Source organism: Lissotriton helveticus, chromosome 10 (genome assembly GCF_964261635.1).
Source record: "Lissotriton helveticus chromosome 10, aLisHel1.1, whole genome shotgun sequence".
Classification (NCBI taxonomy): Eukaryota; Metazoa; Chordata; class Amphibia; order Caudata; family Salamandridae; genus Lissotriton; species Lissotriton helveticus.
In genome coordinates this window covers 1,203,885,536-1,203,913,198 of record NC_136071.1, presented here as the reverse complement: position 1 = coordinate 1,203,913,198, position 27,663 = coordinate 1,203,885,536, and the positions used below count along the sequence as shown (strand labels likewise).

At 47.0% G+C, this 27,663-nt stretch overlaps 2 protein-coding genes across 5 annotated transcripts in view; one reads left to right on the top strand and one right to left on the bottom strand.

Moving 5' to 3' along the window:
* Window positions 1-967: 967 nt before the first annotated feature.
* Window positions 968-12,815, bottom strand: LOC144784953 (cytochrome c). The gene is made up of 3 exons (XM_078664068.1): window positions 12,681-12,815; window positions 4,757-4,933; window positions 968-1,386 (listed from the first exon to the last, which is right to left on the bottom strand). The coding sequence occupies exons 2-3, from the start codon at window positions 4,923-4,925 to the stop codon at window positions 1,241-1,243; spliced, it is 315 nt and encodes a 104-aa protein (XP_078520194.1). The 5' UTR covers window positions 4,926-4,933; window positions 12,681-12,815; the 3' UTR covers window positions 968-1,240.
* Window positions 12,784-27,663, top strand: part of LOC144784954 (cx9C motif-containing protein 4-like) — a 39,522-nt gene continuing 24,642 nt past the window's right edge. Inside the window, exons 1-2 of one of the 4 annotated variants that reach the window (XM_078664071.1) lie at window positions 12,784-12,912; window positions 15,819-15,886. In XM_078664071.1, coding sequence (XP_078520197.1) covers window positions 15,829-15,886 — 58 coding nt within the window. In that variant the 5' untranslated portion in view covers window positions 12,784-12,912; window positions 15,819-15,828. Of the gene's footprint in view, window positions 13,167-13,425; window positions 13,515-15,818; window positions 15,887-27,663 lie in introns of those variants that run through there. The other 3 variants (XM_078664070.1, XM_078664069.1, XM_078664072.1) reach the window with 3 other exon arrangements.

Below are 27,663 nucleotides of genomic sequence, written 5' to 3'. Positions count from 1 at the left end.
GACTTTTGCATGTCTGGTCTCAGGGTAGTAATATTGTAACTTATATTCTGCCTATGGCTGCTGTACCCAATTGTGTTGGTTGTATCTTCATAGGAGGGCACATGGTGGCTTACCTCTTCCTCTCCCATACGTGTTGTGGAGACGTCACAATACCTCGTGACTCAAAGATGCCTTTGACATCGATCATGCCATGCTTGCAAGTGCAGCGATCAAAGGGAGTAAGCTCATTTGGCTGATCTCATTCTTGACCAAATTGCATCAATGACATTGCATGCATTCACGCCTAAACCCAAAGCTCTCAACTGCACGGTTTCCATGTGGTGGATACTGTTCTCCTTTTGTGTAACCACCACATGCAGCCTCAGGCCCATTTCACGAGTCACAGGGAGCCTGGTTTTTCAGGTATGCGGACATCACCAAACTGATTTTTAAAGAGGTCCCACACCATGCAGACTTCTTCCACTGTGGCAAAAAGCCTACCTACAACACATTGATGTCAAAAACCTTCATGAAATTGAATGCTACTAAAACTGAGGTTTTCTATTAGCAGCACCTGTAACCTGGGCATTCACCTTGTGTTCTAGTTTTTACACTGGCAGCATAGCAGCCGGTGCATGTTTCGATTACACTTCAAGATTCTGGGATCTTTCTTCCCTTTCATCTAAAACTTGGGGGGGGTCCTCAGAACCTACAGCCCAGCAAAACTGCCAGGGCATGTCCATTCCTAGTAGCAACCCCAGACTGGTTCTGAGATTTTTTGGGGCATCTTTAGTGCGAGGCTTGGTTCCAGAGGCAGTCAATAGGTTGCTACCCAGAGGGGTACCAGTGGTTTGATTCATTTGAGAGCATCCCATCCATCACCTTGTGTGGTGCTATAAACAGCCCCAAATTCACAGTCACAAGCTTTCGCGTCAAGGATGCCAATGTCAACACAAGCACTTTACAAACATACAACGAACAGACAAGATTGTGCTCTCTCCATAGGCAGGTTATATTTAATTTAGGCATTCTTTACATAAAAGCACCTGCAGCAACGATATGGAGCACAAAATGCCGGCGCGGTGTTCAACTGGCACAGTCAATGAATAATGGACACATCTAAACTCAAAATACCCAACGGAAATTCAGTGTACGAATGATACATGGATCAGTGGTGAAATAATACATTACAAAGGACAAAAATGTACAGTTTTAAAAGTGCCTCTGCCGGACAGTCCACTCTAACAAAGAACCAGATCCCTTATGATGTCGCCTGCTTCAGGTAAGCGATCAAATTACGCCTCTCCTTTTCATTCCTAATGCCAGCGAAGATCATCTTTGTTCCTGGGATGTACTTCTTGGGATTCTCCAAGTATTCCATCAGCGTATCTTCACCCCAGGTAATGCCTAAAAGAGAGAAGTAGGCACATTAAGGAACGCATGCACATTACAAAGCGGAGACCCAATATCACACATGAGGACCACACACCTGCCCAAGCGCATGGAAACCTTCTCAGGTGACTAGTGAGCTATGCAAAACAACATAATAGAACATTTCGTATAAAGCACTTCCAAAGAGACCAAACCGCAATTTGAAAGATTCAAGCTTGAACAAAACACATAGCTGTGCACGGAGAGTGGAAAAGAAAAGTGCTATGGGAAGGTATGCAAAAGGAAGGTACAGGAACTTTTCAAAAAGATAATTTCTAATAAAGTGAAGAACTGTTCACTAAACTTCCATTAATAAAGGTGCAGTTGCACTTTCTGTGGGGCAAATTAAAATACTTTCCATGTAGCTTCATGAAGAGAAGCTCAGTACAGCATGCTTTGAAGCTATAGGTCTTCTGTGCAGGAGTAAAATCTTTTGCCAAGCAACATATAGCGTGTGTGTTTTGGAGCGGGGAGGCAGAATAGGATTCAAGTTTCTCCAGACAAAATAGCAAACTCACAATTTTGGATAGATATATATGGGAAACTAATGCTTTCCAATCAGGAAAGGATATGAACCAAGGTATTTTAGAATCCAGTTTGCCCCAAGGTAATTCTTTTCAAACTTGGAGTCCTCACTTTAATGAGCTAAGCCCTCACTGTGTACCAAGTGTATGCAAATGCAAGTAAAAAGGCATCTGGCGCATATACACTTCAGCCCTGAAGAGGACTGTCCCTGAAGCTGTATGTTCCTAATTGGTATCTGGCATTCAAGTATTCACAAGTAGTAACCCCTGGAGCTATTTCTACAATGTGCTCCTCTAAACCTTACCTCTGTGTAAATGGGCGCTAGAGTCTATCCTTCTACGGACAGATACCTCCATTTATTACCTGTTCAGGTGATGTAGCCTCACCCACTAGAAATGAACATGTTACTCAAGTACTAAATAAGATTCATCAGTTTGGTAAGAGGAATTTATCGAGTACGTGCACATCATTAAAATCCAAGGGCCATTTACTCACCCATTTTAAACTTATGTATGCTTACACATTAAAACAAGCATTTGCAATGCAATCAGTCTCGCATTCGGGACCTTATATGTATTTAGCTATGCAGCACATTCGCCTGGGTGCTGAAACATCTGTTCTTTAACATGGAGGGAAAGTAAGCACCAAACTGCATGACAGGCCAGGTTTTGGAACAGGGAGAGAAATATTGCCTTTCAGCAGGAAATGGTATAGTCCAAAGCTCTGATTTAATATAAAATCATGGTGTGTACGGTGCTCACATCACTGAAAATACAAGATTTGCAAAAATATTGTCTACGGGGGCTCGTTGAAGACAATTTCTATGGACTGGAATCTAGAGAAGGCTAAAGTCATTCTGGTATTTTACTGACCTCTGCTGGTCGTTTTCTAGCAAGAAAGTTAAATAGAGGCAGTTGCCAGAAAAATTTAAAAAAGAAAGTCCCCAATCAGAAAGCTATTCTGGTATTTTACTTACCTCTACTAGTCGGTTTCTATCAAGACAGTTAAATAGAGGCAGTTGAACAGAAAAGAGTACAAGCGGAAGCAGACTAGTCCTAGGGCTGATCAGCAGAGCCCACAAAGTACATACACAAGTATATACAAGAGGTCTCGAACACTCCTAAATTTAAATGTAGGGGTTAAAAATAAATATTTGCCCACCCATGTAGCAGATTTGTTCCCTGAAGCCGAATTTTTACACTACTACACATTGTGTCCAAATTTTCTTCTCACACTGCATGTAACAGTGAATGTGTAATAAAAGTGGGTTAACTCGAGTGGCTACAAGTCTACCTCAAGGAATAAGTCCACATAAGTGTCCGGTTAAAAGCACAGATTCAATCATGTCCAGTTATTAGTCTTAGGTCCAAATGACAGCATGTCCAGGTCACCATAGACAGCAATATTCAATCTATTTTGTTCTTCCGCACATCCAGATGTGTTCTGAGGAGCTGGAGATGAGGTGCCACTTTTACACAATTCACTAGTCAGGTGGACTAGCTGAACGCTTCCAAAGCAACTGCAGCAAAGTTGCAGGGGGCAAACCCGCCCTCTATCGCAGCACACCATGTTTTCTTTATTGTATACTATACCACCGTGCACCGTTGCCAGTGAAATTCAACATTACAGAGCTGCCAACCTGGTAAGAAAGATGGTTTCTTCTTCAGCAAGGCGAGTCCAGGGTGTGGCAGGCAGGAGAACGCAGGGTTGCATTCAGATGCACGGATGTGATGCAGCGGACGTCTGGTAGTCCTCAGCGTAATATAAATGTGCTTTGTAGAGCGCAAACTCAGGCCCAAAGGCATCTTGGATTTGTCAAAGGCGGGTCTGGGTGTAGATCGGTTGGAAATGAGGCTACTTGCTGGGATTCGGTGTCTGCTAGTCTTGCAAGAAGAACCAAGTCTTTAAAGCCTTTCTAAAGGAGAGTAGGGAGGGAGCGGCTTTTAGTGTCAAAGGTAGGCTGTTCCAGAGCACTGCAGTGGTCCTGAAAAGCTCTTGCCACCCCAAGTAGTCCTCTTAAATGAGGGGACTGTCAAGTTTACGGCAGAGCCGGAGCGAAGAATATTCCAACTGAGCTTCTCCTTACAGCATAATAGTTCCTGGCAGCGCAATGCTTTATAGGCCAGGTATAAGGATTTGAACCTGCAAAGACCAGTGCCCACTTCCTGTGCCAGTGTTGCTTTGGGCCTTAAAGCAATGGACCCCGGAGGGTGAATACTGTGAAATGTAAGTAATGCAAGAAAACTACAACAACTCTTGGAAAAGGAAGTGGAGCATTTGCCTGGGTCGCCACATCCACCAAGTTCTTCACTGTAGGGGTATTTTGGAGCAGTAGAACAGTGAAGAACTTGGTGGATGTGGCGACCCAGGCAAATGCTCCACTTCCTTTTCCAAGAGTTGTTGTAGTTTTCTTGCATTACTTACATTTCACAGCTCTCTGCACAGTGCCCGCACTACAGGTTCATAATTGTCAATTGGGGAAGGTCCTTGAGGTGTTTGTGATGGCTCCAGGAGGCCGGGTATGTACAATACAAACCACAACAGTTCTGCCCAGGACAATCTATAGCCAGCAAGGCCCGTTGGCGACACTCCTGCACGAGATCTCTATCATAACATTAGTTTGCGGTTTAACTGCAGAGGCGAGTCCCTTCCTGTGTCATCCTCTAAACAAGGATCTGACCGTCTTGGACGTTCTTGTTAAAGGGAATTTAGCCTTTCCGAGACTGTCTTGAGGACACTGGGGGTTTTCAGAATAGTGATAAACCAGGCTTGGTGAGAACAGGTTCACGCAGAAGAAGCGCTTCACACTTTGCACATTTACCTTTGTTTTTGTTGGCCTCTGTATACGAGAAGCCTGGAGCCTGCCCCGTCTTGCGCCCAAACAGGCCGTGGAGGTTGGGGCCAACCTTGTGCTTCTCTCCCTTTTCAACGGTGTGGCACTGCGCACACTTCAGAACGAAGATCTTCTTTCCCTTTTCAGCATCTCCCATTTTGAAGCCTGAAAAAACAATTGGAAAAGTCACCTTTTTTAAATGTTCTAGGTCTGCAAAACATACAGTGAAATAGGGCGGCAGTTCACAAAACCGAGATCTACACACAAGGTGGAAACCCTCACATATGCACGGCACAACATTCATCAGTGAAGTAGAAAGAGCACGATTACCTACTAAAATCATAAGATCCTCCCAGAGGAATACACTGGACTATGCTCCGTTTAGTCTGTACGTTGATAAACTGTGTCTACCTACAGCTATTTCAGCAGGCGATGGCGCCCAGCTCATCTACTCTGGCATCGCTAGGAACGGCAGATAACAGAACCAGAAAGGATAGCTTACTTTTCAAGCAGCACAGAGAGAAGCGCGGATTGGTCGGAGTACAGAGCACTTTAAAGCTATATCCAACTGTAATGGAAACAAGTGATGTTTTGGAACACTCTGGACGCTGCACCGTGCTGCAGCAAGCCCACACAAGGAAGCCTTCTCACTGGTGGCATAGTAACGTAAAGCACGCTCCATCTCTGCTACATAGGTTATCTGATTCAGGACTGTGAAATTATGGTCTGTTACTGTAGGGAATATACATTTTCTCCACCTCACAATCAATACTCAGAGCAAGGATTATAGGAGGCTGGAATGTGCTGGTAAGAACTCAGTTGTCCGTGGCAGACAGACATCCAAATGGATGTGCCCTTATGACCAGAGCGGTCACTTCGAACCTGGGGAACCCGGTTTGAGTCTGGGGAGAGGCTCAAATATCCTGTGATTCTAGGAAAATCACTATCTCCCTGGACCTAGAAACGAACGTGCCAGTCTAATGCAACTGATGCTCATGTAAAGTAAAGCGCTCCGATATCTTCGGGTCGAGTTCACGTTAGATAAAACTCTAATATGCAGGAGTATTGTGTGTGACATGGTGAGGTGGAATCAGAGGGTGGCTAGAATAGCTATGGGGTGCACAGGTGTAGGAAGGAAGGTGTCTACAACAGACTAGTACTCATGGGTGCAGGCGGACCGGATGTCAACAACAGACTACAGCATACAGGTCTAAAACATAATACCGCACACGTGTAGTAAAGGCAGGGATTTACAACAGAATAATGCTACAGGTGTAGCAAGATTGGGGGTCTACACCAGAATACTGCTTGGATGTTTAGGGAGGCCAAAAGGCACAAAAATCATTAGTTTGTGATAGGATGTGTTAAAACAAGCCATGGCAAAGCAAATAGGTCTCGTCTATGCAAGAGCTTTTGGTGTTGCCAATATGTCTTAGCCATGTTGTACCCCAGCGTGGTGGTTGTTCAGCATGGCTAAAGGATAGTGGGGTAAAGGAGTGTGTTGTGAAGTAGAGTTTCGTGAAGTGTTGTGGGGGGAGCAGTGTCAGAGTGGATGGGCAAAGAGGGAAGTGGAGTGGTACAGAGTGTTAAGTGGTGTAGAGCTTAGTGAAGTGGTGTAGAGGGTGTTGCAGAGTTGAGGGCACAGAGTAGCGACGCATACAGCAGAGTAGTGTGTCCTATAATAGAGTGGACGACGGAATTGCATAGAGCGTCGTGGAGTAGTGTCAGTGGACTGGCATAGCATAGGGTGGAGAAGAGTGCCGTAGAGTAATTTAATGGAGTAGAGTCAGAATGGAGTGTGGTGTCAGAGTGCACTTTAGTGAAGTAGAGTAGAGAGGTGCAGAGTAGAATTGGATAGAGTGGCATAGAGAGCAGCGGTGCACAGAAGAGTGGGGTAGAGTGCACTGGCAGAGTATTGTAGAGTAGAGAGGTGGAGAGTGAAGTGGCATGGAGTGCAGTGGTACACAGTAGATTAGAGTGGCGTAGAGAGGGTTGGCATAGAGTGCAATAGAGTGGTGCAGAGGTATTCGGTGGTGCAGAGGTATTCAGTTTTGCAGATTATAGTGACATACAGTACAGTGATGCAGAGTATGAGCTTAGAGGTAAAGTGACAGCAACGTAAACAGGTGCAGCGTGCAGTGGCGGAGAGTGTCGTGGAGTGCAGTGTAGATTATAGTGACGAAGGGAGCAGCATGCATAAAAGAGTAGTGTGAGGTAGAGTGCACTGTCAGTGTTGATTGGAGCAGAGTGCAGGGACGCAGAGTGGAGTGGCATAGTGTGGAGTGCAGTGTTGTTGAGTGGTGCAGAGTAGGGTGGGGTAAAGTGGAGTATGCATGTACTGCCATTACAGACAACACTTCAACTTAAATGACTTACATTTGTACAGACAGTTTTACTGATTAAAGTATACAGCGCACAACGTGTGGCTATGTCATCACCTTGAACTTTGATTCGCTTCAGGGGTATTAAAATTGGTTTCCACCACACTTCAAAAATATCAAATATTGTGCTTCATTTGTGCTTTCCATATTCTGAAATATCTGTACATTTCAGACATTTATTTGTGATTTATGCTAGAAAACCCAGCAGGATGATCTTAAATCCTCTCACTTTGCAGTCAGAGAAAGAAAAGTAAACGCCAAGCTCCCTGGAAGATAGAGCCAGACAGATGACCTATCTTTGAATGCCCCGCAAATAAGGCAAGAAGATCAGACTGTTGGAAGAATACTGGGCAAGGGAAGGGAAGCAAATAAGAGTTACAATCCGTAAAGCCAATGGTAAGCAATGGGCGGAATGCATTCCCAGGGCAGCTTTCTGAATGTCCCCAAGATGTCATTAGCAAATTTAGACTAAAGAACTCGATAAACTTACAAAACGCACATCTCTAGTTAATTTGGCCTTGTAAAGCACATTAAGTACTGCCAGTCCCAATAAGTACACCACGGTGGGCAGAGGATCCGGATTTATTTCTCTAAATGGCCGATGAACTTAACGGGCTTGTTCTGAACAAACAAATCGTGCAAAGAGCTCAGGTGTGGTCTTCAGGTAAACAGTTTGCGTATGAATGTAATGTATTTTGGTGTGAAGGTTTGGAAAACCTAAGTGTACATCAAAAGCAGATTACACAAATGTTACAGACATGTAAGCATGGGGAGATAAAATTAGAACATGGGTCCCCAGGTCGCAGCACAAGCCCTCCCTATCAAGAACTAGAACCGCTGAGAAAATGGTTTAGTTGAGAACTAATGGGAGGTCACCCTTGTGTACATGCAGTGATCCCTTCTTTAGGCAATGATGTAGGTCACTGAGCTCCATCAGAGGTGACCTTGTGTACAGACCATGACAGGAGGCAGAGAAGAAGGGAACAAAGTATCCAACAATGCAAGCTCACCCCTGGGGCCCAGCATCACATCACTGTGTGGCCAGCAGGCACCCCTTAGGTTTAACAGTTTCTTCTCTCTGCTGCCCTTAGTCTATAATCTCTGCCCTTGTGGGAGCGGATCAACAAATATGCTGGATCTAAGCATCACCCTAATTCCACACTTGAAAAGGCCAGTGTGTGCAGGAGGCCCTGGCTGGGACGTGCAAGAAGCCGGTGTGGGACACAGTGGTGAAGTGTGGAGAGCGCTCTAGCCGGAGGCCCTGAACGGTTCAACACCTACGGATTCCTCCTCCTTGGCGTAGGGTGAAGATTGCAGAAACTGTGGTGGAAACACAGGGCCAGTCTGTGCTCGAAGGGACACTGGAGGGATGGATGACCCAGAGTGAGAAGTCTCTGACAGGAAGGCAGGGTAATGCTGGCCTGGCAGGCTGCGTGTGGTCGGAAGTTTCAAGACCGGAGATCGCCGTGTTCTGTGTTCACCACTGATCGGGAGGGGTTAGGACTGCCCAGAAAAAAGGAAGTACTTCAACTAAAACCCCGGAGAAGAGGCAAACAAAAGTGGGCCTTGTGGGTCCCGCAGCCACAGAGTTCTGCATTAGAAGGGCAAAGTAAAACATTCTGCCAAGCTTTGCAGGACTGGCGCAGGGAACCTCACAAAAAGGACTATAACACAAATCCCCTTTTTAGTGGCAGGTCGACCCCCTACCAGCCGAGGTCCTTCCTGCACGCCCCGTATGCTCACGCCGGAGAAGGTGCCCAGAAGCCCCTTCGCTACTGTCGGGCACACCTCACATGGCAGCCGCTCACCTGCCTCAGACAAGCAAGTCACCAACGTTTAATAACGATCTGTGCTAAGACTTTCTGTATAACGGATTCCACGTTTAATAAAAACATTTCGCTAAGAGAACAGGAAAAAAAGCCAAAAATAGATGGGATCAGATCCGTGTGTTTAACGTCACAAAAAGGAATCCCTCCATGGGCCAGAACTCCATGAAAAGGAGCCCCGCATGGCCGTTTGTAAGGCGAGGGTGGGATGAGAACCGGCCACGCCGCCCAGGGACCTCGGCTGTGTGCAGGTGACGGGCTGACAGCTGTCCCAGCAGGCCTGCCACTGACTGCGGGGGAGGAGGGGCCGAGACATGCCGGAGCCTCCCAGCCAGGCCTCGGAGGTGACTGCCTGCACGTCGGCGGTGCCTTCCAAAGCCCGTCCTTCCAGGGAGAAGGAGTGCGCCCGGGGAGGGGGCGAGTCCCTGCAAGCCACTCGGGCAGATGTGCACGCAGGCCACTGCCAGGGGTGCTGGTAACTCCAGGAGTCCCTCCACGTGTCAGATGAAGGGGAGGAGCCCGTGTGGGGCAGCGGATCACTCCATATGGCAGTGCTGTAGGCCAGTCTGAGCACTCCATCAGGGGTGACCTTGTGTACATGCACTGATCCCTTCTTTAGGCAATGATGTAGGTCACTGAGCTCCATCAGAGGTGACCTTGTGTACATCCACTGATCCCTCCATAGGGCAGCCCCCCGGGGGGGGGGGGGGGGGCAGTGTTGTAGGTCAGTCTGTGAGCTCCATCAGGGGTGACCTTGTGTACATCCACTGATCCATTCATAAGGCAGGTTCCTGGGGACGAGACAGTGTTGTAGGTCAGTTGGACCCCTTCATAAGGCAGTGTTGTAGGTCAGTCTGAGCGCTCCTTCGGAGTTGGCCTTGTGTACATCCACTGATCCCTTCAGAAGGCAGGCCCCCGGGGAGGGGGGGGGGCAGTGTTGTAGGTCAGTCTGTGAGCACTCCATCAGGGGTGACCTTGTGTACATCCACTGATCCCTTCAGAAGGCAGGCCCCCCCCCGGGGAGGGGGGGGGCAGTGTTGTAGGTCAGTCTGTGAGCATTCCATCAGAGGTGAACTTGTGTACATCCACTGATCCATTCATAAGGCAGGTTCCTGGGGACGAGAGTGTTGTAGGTCAGTTGGACCCCTTCATAAGGCAGTGTTGTAGGTCAGTCTGAGCGCTCCTTCGGAGTTGGCCTTGTGTACATCCACTGATCCCTTCAGAAGGCAGGCCCCCGGGGAGGGGGGGCAGTGTTGTAGGTCAGTCTGTGAGCACTCCATCAGGGGTGACCTTGTGTACATCCACTGATCCCTTCATAAAGCAAGGCCACATCGAAAACTCCAACCTACTCGACCCCCTTCAGTCTGGCTTCAGGAAAGGCTGCAGCAACGAAACGACAACGCTCAATGTCATTGATGACATCCATCAATCACTTGATAATGGCGGGACCTGCCTTATTCTCTTTGGTCTCTCCGCAAAGTTCAATACAGTCAACCATTCAGCCTTACTTAATGTTTTTAGGACCCGTTTCGGCCTTAACGACACTGCCCTCAAATGGTTCACCTCATACCTTCAACACCGAACTCAGCAAATAAAAATTCAACATTGTCTCTCTAACCCCTCTCTTGTCTCCTTTGGAGTCCCCCAAGGATCGATTCTCTCCCCTTCCCTTTTTAACCTCTTTATGAAACCCCTCAATCTCATTCTTAAACAAGCAGGCATCAACTACCACCTATACGCTGATGACACCCAAATAAATTAAAAGATCAAAACTCATGCTGACATCTTATACCTGAACAACTCCCTTCATAAGATTCAATTCTGGTTCCAGTCAAATCATCTCAAACTAAACCCAAATAAAACTGAAATCTTCCTCTTCTCCCCTAAAAAGAACTGTCTCCCCATTCAATCGTGGATCTCAGACCTTAACGCACTCAACTTCTCCCTCACATTGTCTAACCCCGTCAAATCTCTTGACATTACTATCAACACCCTCACCCTTAACATCAAAAACTGTGCCAAACGAGCCCTCTTCACTTTCCGTCACCTCAAGAAAATCAAACCATTCTTATCCAGCGATGATTTTAAACTTGCAGTTGAATCACTGGTTCTCTCAGTATTGACTATGGCAATGCCATCCTCAACGGAATCCCCAAGGTCCACCTTGCTTCCATTAACCCCTTCCACGCTGATGACGAGCTGGGCTCGTCATGAGGTAGCCTCCTGCTACGCTGATGACGAGCCCAGCTCGTCACGTAAAATGCGCTTTCGCAAATCGCCGCGTACGGGCGGAATTCCGCACGCATGCGGTTAAAGCTGAGGCTCAACCTTGCAACCAGGCTCATCACAGACTGCAAACACTTTGATCATATCTCCGCAGCTCTCAAATCTCTTAAATGGCTCCCTATCGAAGGGAGATCAGCTTACAAAACGGCCTGCATTACTCATAAAGCCCTCCACCAAAACACTCCGCAGTATCTCTCCAAGAAACTCCTCACCGCTGGTACCACTCGCCCTCTGAGAAGCACCAACGCCCTGCTCCTAGTCCCACCTCTGCATAAAAAGAAAACCACACAACCTCGCTCCTTCTCTGGCAAAGCCCCTACTATCTGGAAGTCCCTCCCGAAACACCTGCGCTGTAACCCCTCCTACGCCAGCTTCAAAAGAGACCTCCAAACCCACCTCCTTGACTACTACTTGGGATCCTAACCTGTGCCCGGCTCCGGATCTCTTCACCATACCATATTTGTCTCAGTGATATATGGCGCTCCTCCTGTACCCCTCTCTACCTGTATTGTATGGCTCCAGCTCCCGTTTCATCCCTCCTTGATGTTGTAATTACGTTGTTCTTTTAGTTTGTGATTATGCTTTTTATACCAGGTTTGCTTTATACTACCCTGATCACGTAAAGCGCTCTGATACCTCGGGGTGTAGCCAACGCTATAGAAAACTTTTAAACGATAAATAATAAAGCGGCGCCCCTGCGTCCATCAGCCCCCCAGGGCTCAGGGTACTCACGGCTCCCGCGGGCTCGCCTCCAGTCTATCGTCCGGTCTCTCTGTCCGGCCGGTGTGTCCAGCCGCGGCCGGCGCGCGTCAGCCGGCCCTTTATTACACCCGGGGGCTGCGGGGGGGGGGGCTATGGCGGTCACCGAGGGATGACCCCCCCCGCCTCTTTACGGGGGGGCATCAGTCATTCCAGATTCGAGTGGAGCCGCCGCGGAGCAGTGAAACCGATGCCCCCCCCCCCCGGGGTCAATGCGATGACCTTGTGGAAGTGACGGGTCTCAAGTGTCAAACACCGGGGGTCCGTCCCCGGGATAACCAGGGGGGGGGGGGGGGAGTGAGATGAGCCGGGGGGGCCCGCTGACCCCGAGGGGGGGGCACACACCGGGGGTGCGTGGACTCGGGGGGGGGGGGCGACCTCCTGAGGTCATCTGCTCCCCGCACCTACAGAGGCCCCGCGGAGCCCCTTCGCCCCCCCTCCCCCGGTATCGCGCCGCTCCCCATCGTCTCCCACCCCCGGCACCCCCCATGGCCTCCCCACCCCGGGCAGGGCTGTCCTCCGGCCCCGGGGCCCACTTGGCTCGGCCCTGGCTCTCCCCCTGGCCGGCCCCCGTCTCTCCCCCCTGGCTCGGCCCCGGCTCTCCCCCCCTGGCTCGGCTCGGCTCGGCCCGGCCCGGCCCGGCCCGGCCCCGGCTCTCACCTCCCGGTCTCGGCTCCGCTGCTTTCAGCTGCTGCTCTCGCGCTCAAGGACACGCTCTGCTCTGGCGCCGGCCGGCTCGCGCTCACGACACTTCCGCTTCCGGTGACGTCTGACGCCTACTTCCGGTGACGCTGGTGACGCCTCACGCCCCGACCTAGAGGGCGGCCTGGGAAGCAGAGCTAAGGTCACCCCTCGAGCCTAGTCCGGGGGCCCGAGCGGCGCCGAGCCCGGGGTGAGAGAAGCGAGGCGGGGGCTCAATGCGGGTCACCCCCCCCCCCCCGGTGCCCGTAGAGAGGCGCGGGGCTGTGGCACGCGCGCTCCCGCATTACAATGCGTGACATATCCTCGCGCTGCGTGACATTCCAACGCGACCCTAGCAAAGCCCCCCCCACCCTGCAGCACAGGCCACATTCACAAGCGCCCCCTGTAAATGAAGTCAGAGCACTCCAAGAAGCCACCCGAACTATTTTCTACAAACTCATGCGAGTACGACAATACAAAATTGCAATTTATCTAGTCAAATCAACTTTTTCTTTGGTCCCAAAGACTGTTGCTCTTTCTTTGAAATAATTCACATGCATTTAGTTTTGGTTTTAGTACACCACACAGACGGCCCTGGAGGTGAACAGCCTTACGTGGGATGCTACAAGGTAATCCAAGCGAATGCAGAAATAACACCGTGCAATCTACAACTGCCTCTCCAGTCTTTGGAGACAATGTTTTCCTATGAGGGTGACCTCCATACCTTGGAAAACAACGCTTCTGATAAGATTGCTGAAGACATGACTCGGCCTTCAAGCAGTATTACAAATATTGTGCCCAAGCTCCGGCCAGGTAATAGTCTACACCGTGTAAAACTGAAAGCGAGGCACCTAGGCCGGAATACACAACAGCAGAATAGATACTCGCACAGGTGACAAGTAGCACTCTATAAACCTACTGATTCATTGAATAGAATCAATAGTTGGCCTAACGGCTAAGGCGCTCAACCTCGGATCTGGGTTCGAGTCTTGGTAACGACGTCAAACATCCTGTGATTCTGGGCAAATCACTTAATCTCCCAGTGCCTAACAAAAATGAATACGTGTCCTCACGTAACATAACTGGTGCTATGTAAAGCGCTCTGATACCTAATTCAGTTCGGGTCAAGTTTGCGCTATATAAAACTCTGCAAAAAAAATAGGGATCCTACGGAGATAACTTAATGAGTTATGTTAATACTGTGGCAATCATCCCGACACACACGAAAAAAGCATCATATTCAAAGTAGTATCATTGGCTGCACTGGGAGAGGAGATCCGTGTCTTCCCTCCCACTAAAAGCATGAATAAGGATAAGTGGCTGGATACAGCAGGTCACTGCCGAGTGTTCGGGGAATCCGTAAAGCAGGTACCTTGCATTTGGTATCCAGGAGTGCTGTTTAATATCCCAGATACTTACCCAAGTTGGTCAAGATGTTCTATTATCAAGCAAATAGCTGGAAAGACTCTAAGAACTTAGAGATAATAGGTTTAATTTTAGTGAGGCACCATCGCTTTGAACACTATTTCAAGAGCATAGGATAGGAGGACTTGATATGGCTCAAATCAGGACTTCTTGACGGTGAAACGCATTAGCTGCGCTTGCATGAACTGACACAATAAAGAAAGATCCAACTGTAACATTGAAGGTCCAAGAATCGCCTTTGTCTAAACTTTTTTTAAGATTGTTGCCTCTCACTTTATGATTGTAAAATGGCTTCAGGATAACCCTGCAAGAACCTGAAAGTTATAATAGAATGTAACGTCTTTAGCCTGATATTGCTTGATGGCTGTTCTTTGCATCAAGCCATCAGATTGCCTGGCATGTCTTTGTATACTCAGTCAGTGCCAGATATTTATTTCATCTTCGGCACAGGAATTGCGTAATGTCATAGCGCTTCCATCTGTAAAGAGACCTAGAAGCGTTTAGATAGATGCCAGGTTCATAAAGGTAGCTTTAGCCCTGTGGGAAGAAAATAGTTGGGGAGCAGTCATGACCTGTGAACCCTCACCTGCTCACGAGCCCAAGTGTTCTGTTATAGTCCTAGTCACTGTAATTATGAGTTTCAAAATGTTCCCTCATTACACTGATCATTACGGCATTAAGTGGGTTAATATTTTCCAATCTAGTTACTTCTACCAATAGTCACTACAGTAGTCTGAGCGGTAGTGTCTCCAATTTTAGCCCTGGTCATTGCTGCAGCATAGCGAAACAAAAGGAGAGAGAGAAGTGTAGACCAGTTCGCCTTCCCAGCCATTCAATTTATTCGACAACTTATTTTGACCTACGTGTCTCGAAACACCACTTTTTATCTATCGTCCAAAGTGTCAGTGACTGGGAACCCACACAGTGTTTTAAAAAGACCCTCACCCACCTACATGGTAGGTGGCATGCTTCTTCATTGGGTTCCCACCCTGGTTGCTGAGTGTTTCCAGGGTGTGCTGCGATGCCTTATTCCAATGGAGCTTGTTTTTTTCTGGGGGAGGGATCTTGTGACTGTGTCAGAGTGAGGTGATGATTTTAAAACTGGCTTGAGATTCCCTCTCACAAGTCGTTATTTTATTTGTGAGATTCTTAGTCCGTGTTAAAAACTGTTGGATTACTGTGGGATAGTAAATTGCTCCGACTTATCCTAGATGTGGTCTACATGTTTCAGCCATCTTCATGTGCCTCTCAGGGTCAGTGTGGCTTTCATCCGAACCAAATTCTGAAAACTAGCAATCGTACTAAGGCATGGAAGTGTGGGGTGTCTGCAGTAGATACTTACAACCCCCCAAGTTTATGAAGACAGTACCTCTTGCATCTTGTCTTATTGTTAGTTGGCTTCTTGCTCCTTAGGATACTGTGTGGGGGTGGGCAGTGTAGTCACACTTTCATCAAGGTGTCTCACCCATTTTCGAATCCTCCGCAGCCTCGACAGTCCTGTATATGCTGCAGCATGCCAGAAGCTCAGCTCAGCATCTGGCTTCTGTCATTGAGCTTTTTCTAGATGCCGCAAGCCCTAATGTGCCTCTCGGACTGCATAGATGGCCACTCACTAGAAATACCATTATTTTTTACCATTTATGTTTGCAGCATGGGACTAACGTGAAATAATTCATGATGTTCACATTGCAGGCTCCTGGCTATGTCTCAGAAGGATCCCTGTCAGAAGCAAGCGTGTAACATACAGAAATGTTTACAAGGTATGTGTGTTATCGATTTATTCCCAATTCAACGGTTAATGAAATATGGACAACATGCATGATAAAGAAATCTGAAGTTCATATGTCATAGTCCAGTGGAAGTACATGGTGTATGTTAGATATACAGGCACATATATGGGTCTGCATACCCACTTCTATCTAGGTAGCTTCTTTATTATGTTAATGTTTACACAGGGTTGATGGGATCCAACTGGGGGGGTGCATTTTAATGGCAGTGGCACTTGAAACCATTGTCATATAAAAGGCTAATCATCCACAGTATGATACCGGTAGAGCATAGGCTCCTGGGTTGGCATTTCTATCACAAAAAGTATAGGATCGCAGATAGTGTCATGCTCATTAGAACAGTTAACAGCCCCTACATAGGTGCAACCTTACTACCTCCATCGAAACACAGATTCACAAGTGCTGTGTAAGTAACTAAGCCTGTATGTATAGAGAAGGGCTGAGTAAAAATCAGGGAGTCACAACTTCATGATCAGCAGTAAAATTGTTGTCCGCTCACAAGCGATTAAAGGAAAGTCATCAAGATGGGGGCTAACGAAGACACCTCAAACAAGTCAATCAAGTAGTGTTTGTATAGTGCAGATAATCACCTCAGGGGGGATATCCAGCTGCTGTGCTGCAGGTCTCATTTGAGGAGCCAGATCTTGAATCCTTCCTGAACTGGGTCAGTGAGGGTGCAGTGCGGAGGGGGAAGGTGTTCCATGCTCTGGCCGCGATGTTGGAGAAGTGGTATCCTCCGGTGCGGCTGTGGCGGTTACGTGGTGCCTGAGTGAGGGTGAGGTGTGTGGAGTGGAGTCTTTTGATTGGCTGGCCGAAGATCAGCTGTGGTTCACGTAGGCTGTTCCTTAGTTGTGGAGGGCTTTGTAGGCATGGGTCAGGAGCTTGAAATTGCATCTCTTCTGTACAGGGAGCCAGTGGAAGTCTTTTAGGTGCTGGGTGATGTGTGTCCTCTTGGGCAGGTTGAGGATGAGTCTGGCTGCTGCGTTCTGGATTGTCTGGAGTCTTTGCATGAGTTCGTTGGTGGTGACAGCATAGAGTGCATTGCAATAACCAAGCTGGCTGGTGATTATGGCCTGCGTCAGTTTTCCTTGTGCGATGGGGAGCTACCTGAATGTTTTGCCGGGTGTGCAGATCGTGTCGAAGCAGGCTGAGGGGACAGTGTTGACATGAAGATTCATGGAGAGTTCTCTGTCCAGGATGATACTGAGGCTGTGGGCATGGTCTTTCAACGTGCGGGTAGGACCAAGCTCCACTGGGCACCAGGAGTCGTTCCAAAGGGCGGTGTGTCTGCCGGAGATCAGAACTTCCGTGTTGAGTTTCAGGCAGTTGTCTTTCATCCATGTCATGGCGTTCTTCATGCAGTTGTGGATGTTGGTCTTCGTCGAGGTGGGGTCTCCTAAGAGTGAGAGGACAAGCTGTGTGTCAGCTTAGGAGATGATTTTGATGTGAGATCTGGCGATGTCTGCGAGTGGTGTCATGTAGATATTGAAGAGGGTTGGGATGAGCCTTTGGGGTACTCTGTGGCTGGTGTGCTTGGGTTGCGAGGTGAAGCGAGGGAGGCAGATTCTTTGGGTGCATCCCGTGAGGATGGATGCCATCCATCTGAGCACATCGTCTGTGATTCCAATCTGGAGTAGTCAATCGATGAGTGTCTGGTGGGAGACGGTGTCAAAAAATGCAGAGAAGTCCAGGAGGACGAGGGCGGCTGATTCTCCTCTGTCGAGTAGGGCTTGGATATTGTCTGTTGCAGCGTTCGGGGGTCTTGGACCTGTGGTTGGCTCTGAAACCCGTTTGGGTGCAGCAGGTTGTTTCTTTCCAGATGATCGGTGAGTTGGAGGTTGATGGTCTTCTCCAGGACTTTGGCGGGGAACCGTAGATGGGAGATGGGACAGTAGATCAGGAGCCCGCTCGGGTGTGCCAAAGGTTTCTTGAGGAGTGGTCTAACTTCTGCATGCTTCCATGCATCCCGACAGGTAGCTGTAGTTATGGAGGCGTTGAGGATGTTGGTGAGCTGGTGGCTGATCTTGTTGCTTCCGATTTTAAAGAGATGATGCAGGCAAGGATTGGTGGGTGCTCCTGCCTGGATGGAGTTAATCATGTTGTTTGTTTTCGGTGTGCTAAGTTGTTCTCATGCGGGCAGCGGGTGATTGTGGTTGAAGGGTTGCTGAAGAGTTCAGAGGGTTGGAGATTGAAGTTTCTGTAGATGGTTGCTATCTTGTTGTGGAAGTGGTTGTCGAGGGTGTTGCAGAGTTCCTGTGAGGAAGGATACACGCTTTCTCTGGCTGGCGGACAAGTGAACTCCCTGACGATAGTTAAGGTTTTCTTGGTTTCGTTGCCGCTGGTCTTGATCTGGTGTCTCAGGGCCTCCTTTTTTGCGGCTTTTAGCTGGCGGTGGTAGTCATCGAGGGCTGATTTGTAGGAGGCTCGGTTGGTGGGGTTTCTACTGGTGTGCCATCTTCTTTCCAGTTGTTTACAACTGCGTTTCGATGCGCTGAGTTGGCGTGTACCAGCTGGCCCGTTTCGTGGGTCTGTGCATTTTGGCTGCTTTGGTGGGCGCGACTTGGTTGGCAGCGCTTGTGATCCATGGGTTGAAATTCTCTACGGTCTGGTCTTGGTTGGGAGTGAAGTTGGGCTGCAAAGTGCGGAGGGCATCGGTCCATTGTTGCTGAGTTACCTTGGTCCAGCTGCAGTAGGGAGCGCTGTGTCGGGTGGGGGCAGTGAGAGGAAGTCCGGTGACGGTGAAGTGTACAATGGATCGCTCGGCCCCGGTGAGCTCTGAGGTGTTGCTGTACCTGATTCTGTTGCTGGGCGTGAAGATGAGTCTAGCGTGTGTCCTGCTTTGTGTGTGGGGTCAGTGACTACTAACTTGAGGCCAGCGTTGTCTGGTCTTTCCAGGAGGTCGGTGAAGTCTGTTTCAGTGGAGTCGTCCTGGTGGAAATTAAGATCTCCCAGGAAGATGTAGTGTGATGAATTTGGTGATAGTGTCAATAAGGCCGGTTCGTGGTCCCAGCGGTCGGTATGCAAGGGTTCTTTTGATGATGGTTTTGGCATCGACGCGAAGCTGGAAATTCATGTATTCCATGATCGACGTGGTGTCGTCATTGGTGATGGTGCAGGTGATTGATTCCTAGTGTACGATAGCAGTGCAGGTGATTGATTCTTTGTGTATGATAGCGATGCCCCTTCTGTGTCTGTTGGTGCAGTCGCTGTGTTTCATCTCGTAGCTGTTGGGGAGTTGCTGTGGCGATGTCTGGGGCAGATGTAAGGGTGAGCCAAGTCTCTCTGATGAAAGTCATGTCAGGGCTATGGTGTCCCAGATTTCGGTGGCCTGTTTTCAGGGTGATCTGGCGTTGATCAGGAGGCAGTAGTGTTGATCTAGGGGTGGGGTCAGCATCCGGGGTTGGCGTGGCATTATTCAATGTGGTAGAAAAGAGAGAGGGTAGTAGTGGAAAATAAATTGCACCTCGTATTGGAGAAAAAACAATTTAGTGGGCATATCGTACACGCTACATATGTACAATTAATTGGTTAGAGAAATGGTGCTACAAGGGTAATGCCACACCCTACTACCCAAGGTGTGTGTACGCACGAGCCAAAGCCCAATGCGCCTTGAGACCCTCTGGGTGAGTAGTGCGCTATATAATAGCGCCTTGAGACCCTCTGGGTGAGTAGTGCGCTATATAAATGCTTTGATTGATTGATTGATTGATTGATTGATATAAATGCTTTGATTGATGTGTCCAGAAAGGAATACTACCCTGGCACTCCACATTGAAGTGTAAACCAAATAGGTAATGACTGTTCAAAAAAGAAATTGTTTGGATCAAGACATTTTCTTTAATACAGATGATGCATCAAATGAAAGATTCACAATTAAAGACTCTTTTCACAAGTTCATTTCTTTCTCCCTGAATGATAGGCACGTAGATAAGGAAGTTATATCCATCCTGTTTTCAAAGAAATGGTAATAGACTCAATATGTTCATGAACAGGTTACATCTGCCCAGTTTTTAGGTCGAGCGACCTATCTCAATGCGCATGCGCATTGAGCGGGAGCGAGATATAAAGGGGCTTAAACAGAGCTTACCGAGATCGGGCGATTCCATGCAGTGCCCGTTAAAGCTCGCTCAATGCGCATGTGCATTGCCATAAAAAGCGCGTGCACAGACACCAGCCCCCCTCCCACAGTCATCCCCCAGCGTGCGCTGTGCCAACAAGCCTTTGAAGTGAAGCTTAGCTTCACTTCAAAGGTATCCGCTACCCCCGCCCCCTGCTTCACACTTTGGCGATATAAAATGGTCCTTCATCTATTGGAATGCAATTACTCCAAGGAAGGCAGAACGCTAAGTCAACCAGCCTTTAACACCTCACTCTGTCTACCACACTCTCTCCCGCCTTCTTCTCCTGCCACCATCTCTCTCCCGCTCTCTCTCTCTCCATCCCCCTCTCTTCTGTGTTCATTTTCTTTTCTCTCCCGCTTTCTTTTGTACTACCTGTATTTATTTATTTCTCTTTCTCCAGCTCTCTCTCTCCTCCATCTTCATCTCCGTGTCTTTTTTCCGCTTCCATGACCGTAATTTGTTTTATTTATTTTTATTTAGACTTTATTGCAACAAACCCTAAACTTGTCTACAATAATATTTACAATACAAGAGGAGCGCCAAATAAACGGGAATCTGCAGTAAAATGCTCTCACAGAGCCTTGATAAACAATTTCATATCAGACTGAGAAAAACTGGCTCTTCCCTGACGGGCTTTTCATCGCGTCCCCCCCCTCAGCCTCGGCGTCGTTTGTGGTGTCCAGACAATACTTACTGGGGCAGTAAGACGGCTGATCCACTCACATGTCTCCACTTTTAAAGTGCCTCGTCTTAAACTGGCTGCCAAGATAGCTCAGTGGGCTGTGTGCCCCATCCGGATATGTACTTCTAACCTGCAGGTGAACTTTACATCGAAGTATGGCTGACTCTGCAGGTCATGCTTCCAACGTCGACACAATGTACAGTTTTATGTACACAACCCTTTCAAAATAGGCATTAAAATCAATACACACTGAAAGAACGCATTCATTAAATACATGTTTCCATTATAAAGGAAAAGAGTAAAAAAAATATTTAACCTAAAACAAGTTTTCACAAGCACATTAAGAATGCAAAACTTTCATGACTGCGCCACAGCCTTGCTATTAAAGCTATTTTTAGGTTTCGACCTGGCGAGGGCACGAAGTGCCCCTCCCAGATCGAAAACTTTTGTCAACAGTATGGATGTCGGCACCGCCTCTGTTTCTCATTGGCTAGCTCCATAAATGGACGCTAGCCATTGGGAGACAGAGGCTGTCAATCACGCTTTCTTGTGAAAACGCGATTCGGGGGCGTTTCTCTGTCTTTTTTTAAGCCCCGCCCCTTTGTCCTGGGCCGCGCTGCCATTGGCTGCCGGCCCGAGACACCCCCGTGACGTCATTTCCCGGGCCACGCTGTGATTGGCTGGCCGGCCCGGGACCTGACTTGTTTTACTTTGTTGCCGCCATTAGGGAATCCTTAGACATTTTTTGTAAATCAGGAAAAGCCAGCGACAGCAACATGTACATACAGTTCGCCGATGTATGTTAAGAAAATATACAATTCTAATAAATGTTACTCAGTGCAACAATCTGATATGATACACAGATGTAAAAGGATAAATAACTAATTGCTCTTAAAATGTAAACAGGCGTGTTCTTATTTGTACACGTTCTCTGTTGTGTGATGGACAGGATATTTAAATTGCATTTATATAGTGTGGTTCCCATGGCTTGGCTTATGCTGTAGCTGCTTGGCTCGGCTCTAGCTCGCTTCTCCCTGTGAATTTGGAGTCGTGGGCTCGAGGACCCCATCGAACGGCACTCAGAGAGCAAGCCACACGTCGGCCGCTTTAAACTGCGGGTTTTGCATCTCTTCCGACCAGTCGCCAGCCTTTTGGAAAAACATGAGCATTCTTTTCGGGCCAGTCTGCCTCTAAGTTACATCCTCGTCTTTGTACACATGGGGAATGTTTCTCAGACTTGCAGACAGCAACCCTGATATTTACACAGCCAAACATTTTACTGTAAATGCATTAAACTATTCCTCCGTCGGGACTGCTATCAGGGCCGGCTGGGAACCAAAGGCAGCCCTGGCGAAAATACTCCAAGTAGACCCACTCCTTTCTTCTGCTCGCTCCCTATCCATCCGCCAACCACCGCTCTCTTTCTTACTCTCTCTCTCTCTCTCTCTCTCTCTCTCTCTCTCTCTTTCTCTCTCTTTCTCCTTCTCTCCTTTCCTCCTCTGGGACTGCTTTCTCTCTTCCTTCCGCCTCTCCTCCTCTCTCTCTTCGCCTCCCCTCCCTGCTGCACTTAACCGGGAAAAGTCATGGAGGCAGCAGGAGCGGCCGGGCTGCAGGGACGTCTTCAGCCCACAGGGAAAATGCCCGGTGGAATAAACGGCCTGTCCGGCCGGCCCTGCGGCACGGTAAACACTCGCGAGGAGAATGTACGGGAAAAGTTGTCCTACATACCAGTGTAAAGAACTGACCTGTTTAGCTCCTTGGGCGCTTATCGCCGGTGCACAGAGCTCCCTGCCTGCGCCCGGCTCCGTCTGTCTGCTCGTGCACTCGCGTGAACAGTTGTCATTACCATGGACCCCGCCTTTGGCAGCGGCGCTTGGCCTCCTGAAAGGAAGGCTTTCCGTGAAACGGCATGACCGCAGGCTTCTGGCGGGGATCCGCCTGTTTACCTCTTTACTATCCGCATTTCACTTCACTCTGAACTTGGGTCCCAGAAAAGCGAAGCTGAAGGGAATTCCTGGAGCCTGCTGCAAACGTGCAGGAGTGACTCGCGCATACTCTGTTTGCACTTGTGTGTGTACATAAAATGTGGCACTAAAGAGTTTTTAAGAGAGTGAGATAGATTAGGTCAAAAGGGTTCAGTGACCACTAAATTCCGTTTTACGAAAACATGAACAAGAAAATCCTTCTGCTTTGTACATTTTTTTGGGGTATTATATGATGGTTTTCCATTCTAAATATATAAAGAGGTCTGGCCAATGAATTGCAACTTACTCACTCTTCAGGTGCTCGTCATTGGACCCTGAGGGCCAAGGACTAAGTTTGTCAGGAGCCCCCCGCTGCAGGGCGAGTGACGGGGTACAAGGAGTGCATAGCCAGATTTTAAGTTGTAGAAGCTGTGTACAAAATTCCATTAACGTTGTAGGGCACTGTGAGGACCAACTCTAAGCCAGAAAAGGGGCCCTGTGACCCAGTGGTTGCATAGTGAAAGAGATCCATAATTTGGGTGACGTGGGCTCCTCGCCCCATTGGGCTCGATGCCACTGCACAAGCTTCACAAATACCACCAACCCCCAAACAGGGACCACTGAATCCTGCTTGCTCCTGCACCTCCTTTCCTTTCTCTGTCTATGATAGTGCTTAATTTGAGCTGGTGGTTTCCAGTGCTCGACGCCAGCACTTAATTGTCAACACTAGCGCTTGTGACAGTCTGCCACAAAGTGGCGTTGTCTGGCTAATTTAGAGTTGACTTAGTGTATATGTAGCAAGGACCCCCTGTATTAAAAAAGAATCAGATTCCTAGACCAGGGATAAACAATGTTTGATATGTAACAATCTAGGCAATCATAGAGAACACAGATCAATATCAATATTAGTATAAAGGAAATTAAGCTACAACAATAGAGTAAAATTCTAGTATTTTATTGAGAATTAAGCAAAAAATCACATTTCAAGACTTAAAAAAGGTTCAAATTAAAAAATTCTACATTTAGAGAATTGACATAATAATAAACACATTTTATATATTAAAACATTTATATTGGTAAACAACAAGTTAAGGGGGAATGAGTGGCAAGTTGGTACTCTACGCGCGTTTCGGCGACCAGCGCCTTCTTCTGGAGCAGCCACGAATGATTATGATCGAAATTTTTGGATGTGTAGATAAATTGTTTTGGTAAAACTGAGCCCGCGTCGATATTCTTTATTTTGAGGGTTTGTACTGATAGACTAAAAGGATTTTGAAGTTAATCCTGCCGTCCGGAACCTTTAATTTGTTGAAGTCAGATAAAGATACCTTGACAAAACTTGAGAACAATGAACATCCACCTGATATGGGGATCTTTGTTTAGAGGAAACTTTTTCCCTTTACACTTGTATGTGGTACTTCAGTCTTGGCGAGGTTGTGGTTTTTAAAATAACTCCCTGTCCAAAACGATATGACAGGGCTCCAAATTTAGAGTTGACCACAACAAAAGTTAATTGTTAATTCAAAATACATTAAAAATGACTATTACCTGCTGTCCAAGCCATTCTTATAGTTAGGGGGCCTGAAATAGTCCGGATTGTCAAACTTGAAGAGAGTACTGGCACTTATGTTTTTTTTTTTATACAAATTAAGCACTAGTCTATGATAAAGGGCACAGACAGCAAAGGATGTAATACTGGCTTCATCTAAAGAAAGGGAGGAACTAAGAACTTCCCGTTCAAGAGTCACATCGGAAAATAACTTGTCCTTCATGGTGTGTTCTTTTTTCATATTCTTAACTATGTGTTCTTATGTTCCTTTTGTTCCCTATGTTTGAATCATGTAAAGCATTCTGATACCCGCAGGGGTCATGTTCGTGCTATATAAAACCTTCAAAATAAAAGGAAGAAATACTGGAAAGCAGATTAAACAGTTAAAAAGTAAGAATTCTGTAAGGGCCGGACCACTTTGATAGGTCCGGCTTAGTCAAGCCAGTCCCCCGGCCCCTGCACCTAGCTTGGCCAATGTGAGCCTCTGCTCAAACTGAAGTTCTGAATGTAATGCATACAAGGCATACAGCATAGATCATGTGGCTGCCTTGCAGATGACATCTCAGGCGGTATGGCAATATAAAGAGACGGGCAGTGCTAGTACTCTCATTGTGTACGCAGGAAGCCTACAACTGTGTAGTAAAATACGAGAGCCCATCCACGTAGCATCAAATATCATGGTCTTTTGTGGAAAAAGTCATCTTGGAATCTGCCTGGAGACTTAAAGGGTGCACAATCTGCTGGCCAGTATGAAAATCCCACACGTCTAAGGAATAATGAATGTTTGTGAGGGACACATTGAATTTATAAAAAACATATAGTAGGAAACAAACTGTTGGGCGAGGGTCGACGTTGTTTGTGGGTGCCAGCTGTTTAAATGTACAGTGACTGTATCTCACTCTTGTCTGTCCTATTCCTCTTCGGTTTCACCACTAATTTGTCTGTCCTTTCCCTCTTACTCTAATCAAGGCCGCGTTAAATATAGGGGATCACCTGGGCAGCTTCAGGCGCGTGCGCTTTTAGACGGCGAGATGCCGCGCGCTATTTGTTAACACGTGTCCGGCTATAAAAAGGGGATTAGAGTGATATACCAACAGGTTTTTCGTTTCAGTTAATTGAAGCTAAAAAAGCGGCAGTGTCGGGGACCATATAAGGCGCGAGGACAGGCTCGACAACAGTCAGCACTCACTTTAGAATGATTGTGTTCTGAGGTCTCCAAAAACAGGGAATGATGACAGGGAGTGATGGGCAGGCCTGCCCCAAATTCATAAGAGAGCTTCACTGTGGTTCATCCAGGTAAGATGAATCAGTCACTGTCGGTGTCATTTCATATATAAAGCGCACAGCTGTCTCTAGTGTGGCCTCGTGACGCTATTACTTTTACCGGAGAATGACGTGAGTACGAGTGGGATAAATGGTGGTTGGTGACACCTGTGAGCAGATAGATGCTTGATGTGCGTGAAGTCTAAAGATGTCGCAGGGGCCTTGATGTGGCATGAGAGCGCCAAGCGGGACACACGGAGCAGGGAAGGTCTTGTAGGAGGCTGGATGTATTTGCATGTGAGAAGGAGGCGCTAAGCACTTTATCTTGCAGTGTGTGTCTGCGTTTGTGCCAGCGAGTTCAGGTGCCGTGATTTAAGGCCGGCGATGCGCCCCAGTGACGTCACTGACCCTTTAACCAAACCTGAGAAGGTTTGAGCTGAGTGTCGAGCAGGGCTTGCACATAAACTTTCATGTGATCCCTTGAAGCATTACAGTGGGAGAGAGAGATGCTAGCTGTGCTCTAATTGTGGTGCAGGGAGCCAATCTCAAATGGCACCCGATCGCGTGCGTGAGATAAACTCTGTGGAAGATGGGGTTTTCTGTCCCCCTCAACCCCGGAGGTAATTCTGAAAAAATGTCATCAAGGAATTTTCAAGGAATGCGGCCAAAAAGGTTAAGGCTTTCCAGGAAAATGTGCATGGACACTACTGAGTCAGTTAGATTCAACAAGGGCTTAAAACCGTGACTGACTTTCTGTAGAGATGTTAAAGAGAAGAGGTCACTCACTCCTTCGAAAGTTTTTTTTTTTAAATGGGACTATATTGTGCTTTGTATACAAATTTCGAATAAACTGACCGTAAAATCTATTGGTTTTATACAACCATGTTCTACTCACTCTACTACTCTCTACTATCCACTCTCTATCTACTACTCACCCTCTATCTACTACTCACCCTCTACTACTCTACTACTCACTCTCTACTACTCTCTACTCATTTTGTACTACTCTAATACTCTCTACTACTCACTCTCTACTACTCTACCTCACTACTTCTACGCGCGCACATATACATATATATAAATATATATATGTATATGTATGCATTTATATATGTATGTGCCACCTTTTATTTATGTTTTTGTTTTTGAAACATAAATAAAACGCATTGTTATTTGCAATGTCAATAGCTCATACTCACGTAAATATGCGACCTATTGCATTGCAAATGCAATAGGTCTTGCATTTGCGAGAGATTAAGCCATTGGCATTGTAAATGACAATGCCATTTATTTATCTGTTTTCAAAACCAACACATAAATACAAATTTTGTCATTTACAATGCCAATAGCTCTAACTTTTCCAAAGGCGAAACCATTGCATTGTAAATGCTTGTTTTTAATTCATCTTACCCTTCAAGCATTATTCTAAAATCTTTGTGGGCCAATTTCTTCAAAAAAGTATAGTTTATAGAAAATGCTTTAATTTAATAAAATAAAATTTTGTTTTCGGAACATAGCCAAATACAAGACTTTGAAACATTAAACAAGCATTGGCATAGCCAATCGGTCTCGCTTTTGGAACCTTAAAAGTATTTACTTATGCAGAAGAATATCCTTGGTGCAACAACATGAACTGTTGCATGGCTGAACACTTATAAGGTCCCAAAGGCGAGACCTATTGGCTATGCCAATGCTTGTTTAGTATTGGTAACAGCCGACACGTGTTTTGTTACACAGTGACTTATTCAAGGCTGTATGATAGCAATAGACATATATTGAGGAACAGATAACCGCTTAATCAAAGAAATATCGAGACAGAATAGAAGGTGCACTCTAAGAAAAGTCAGTATCAGGAATTGTTTTTTTGTGTAAATTCTTCTTTATTTAGAAATTCTTTCAAACATCATAGGCACAGCCAACGCGTTTCGTTCCACTCTTTGCCTTTTGGAACTTCGTCAGGGCTGTAATAATTACAAACATATATACACATGAATATTCAATCGACATAACCAACAAAACATAAAAAGTTTTACCAAAAATACATTATACAAATACATTGCACATTCAAAAAACCCAAAAAGACACGGACTAAAATAATACACCATATTTAAAAACCACCGAGGGTGGTGATAATGTCTCTAGTACAAACAGGGCAAGTGGCTGCCATAGTT

Coding starts and splice junctions, on each gene's coding strand:
- LOC144784953 (XM_078664068.1), bottom strand. CDS start 4,925: ATGGGAGATGCTGAAAAGGGAAAGAAGATCTTCGTTCTGAAGTGTGCG. Junction 1,387..4,756: donor AGAGGCCAACAAAAACAAAG/GTAAATGTGCAA, acceptor TCTCTCTTTTAG/GCATTACCTGGGGTGAAGAT.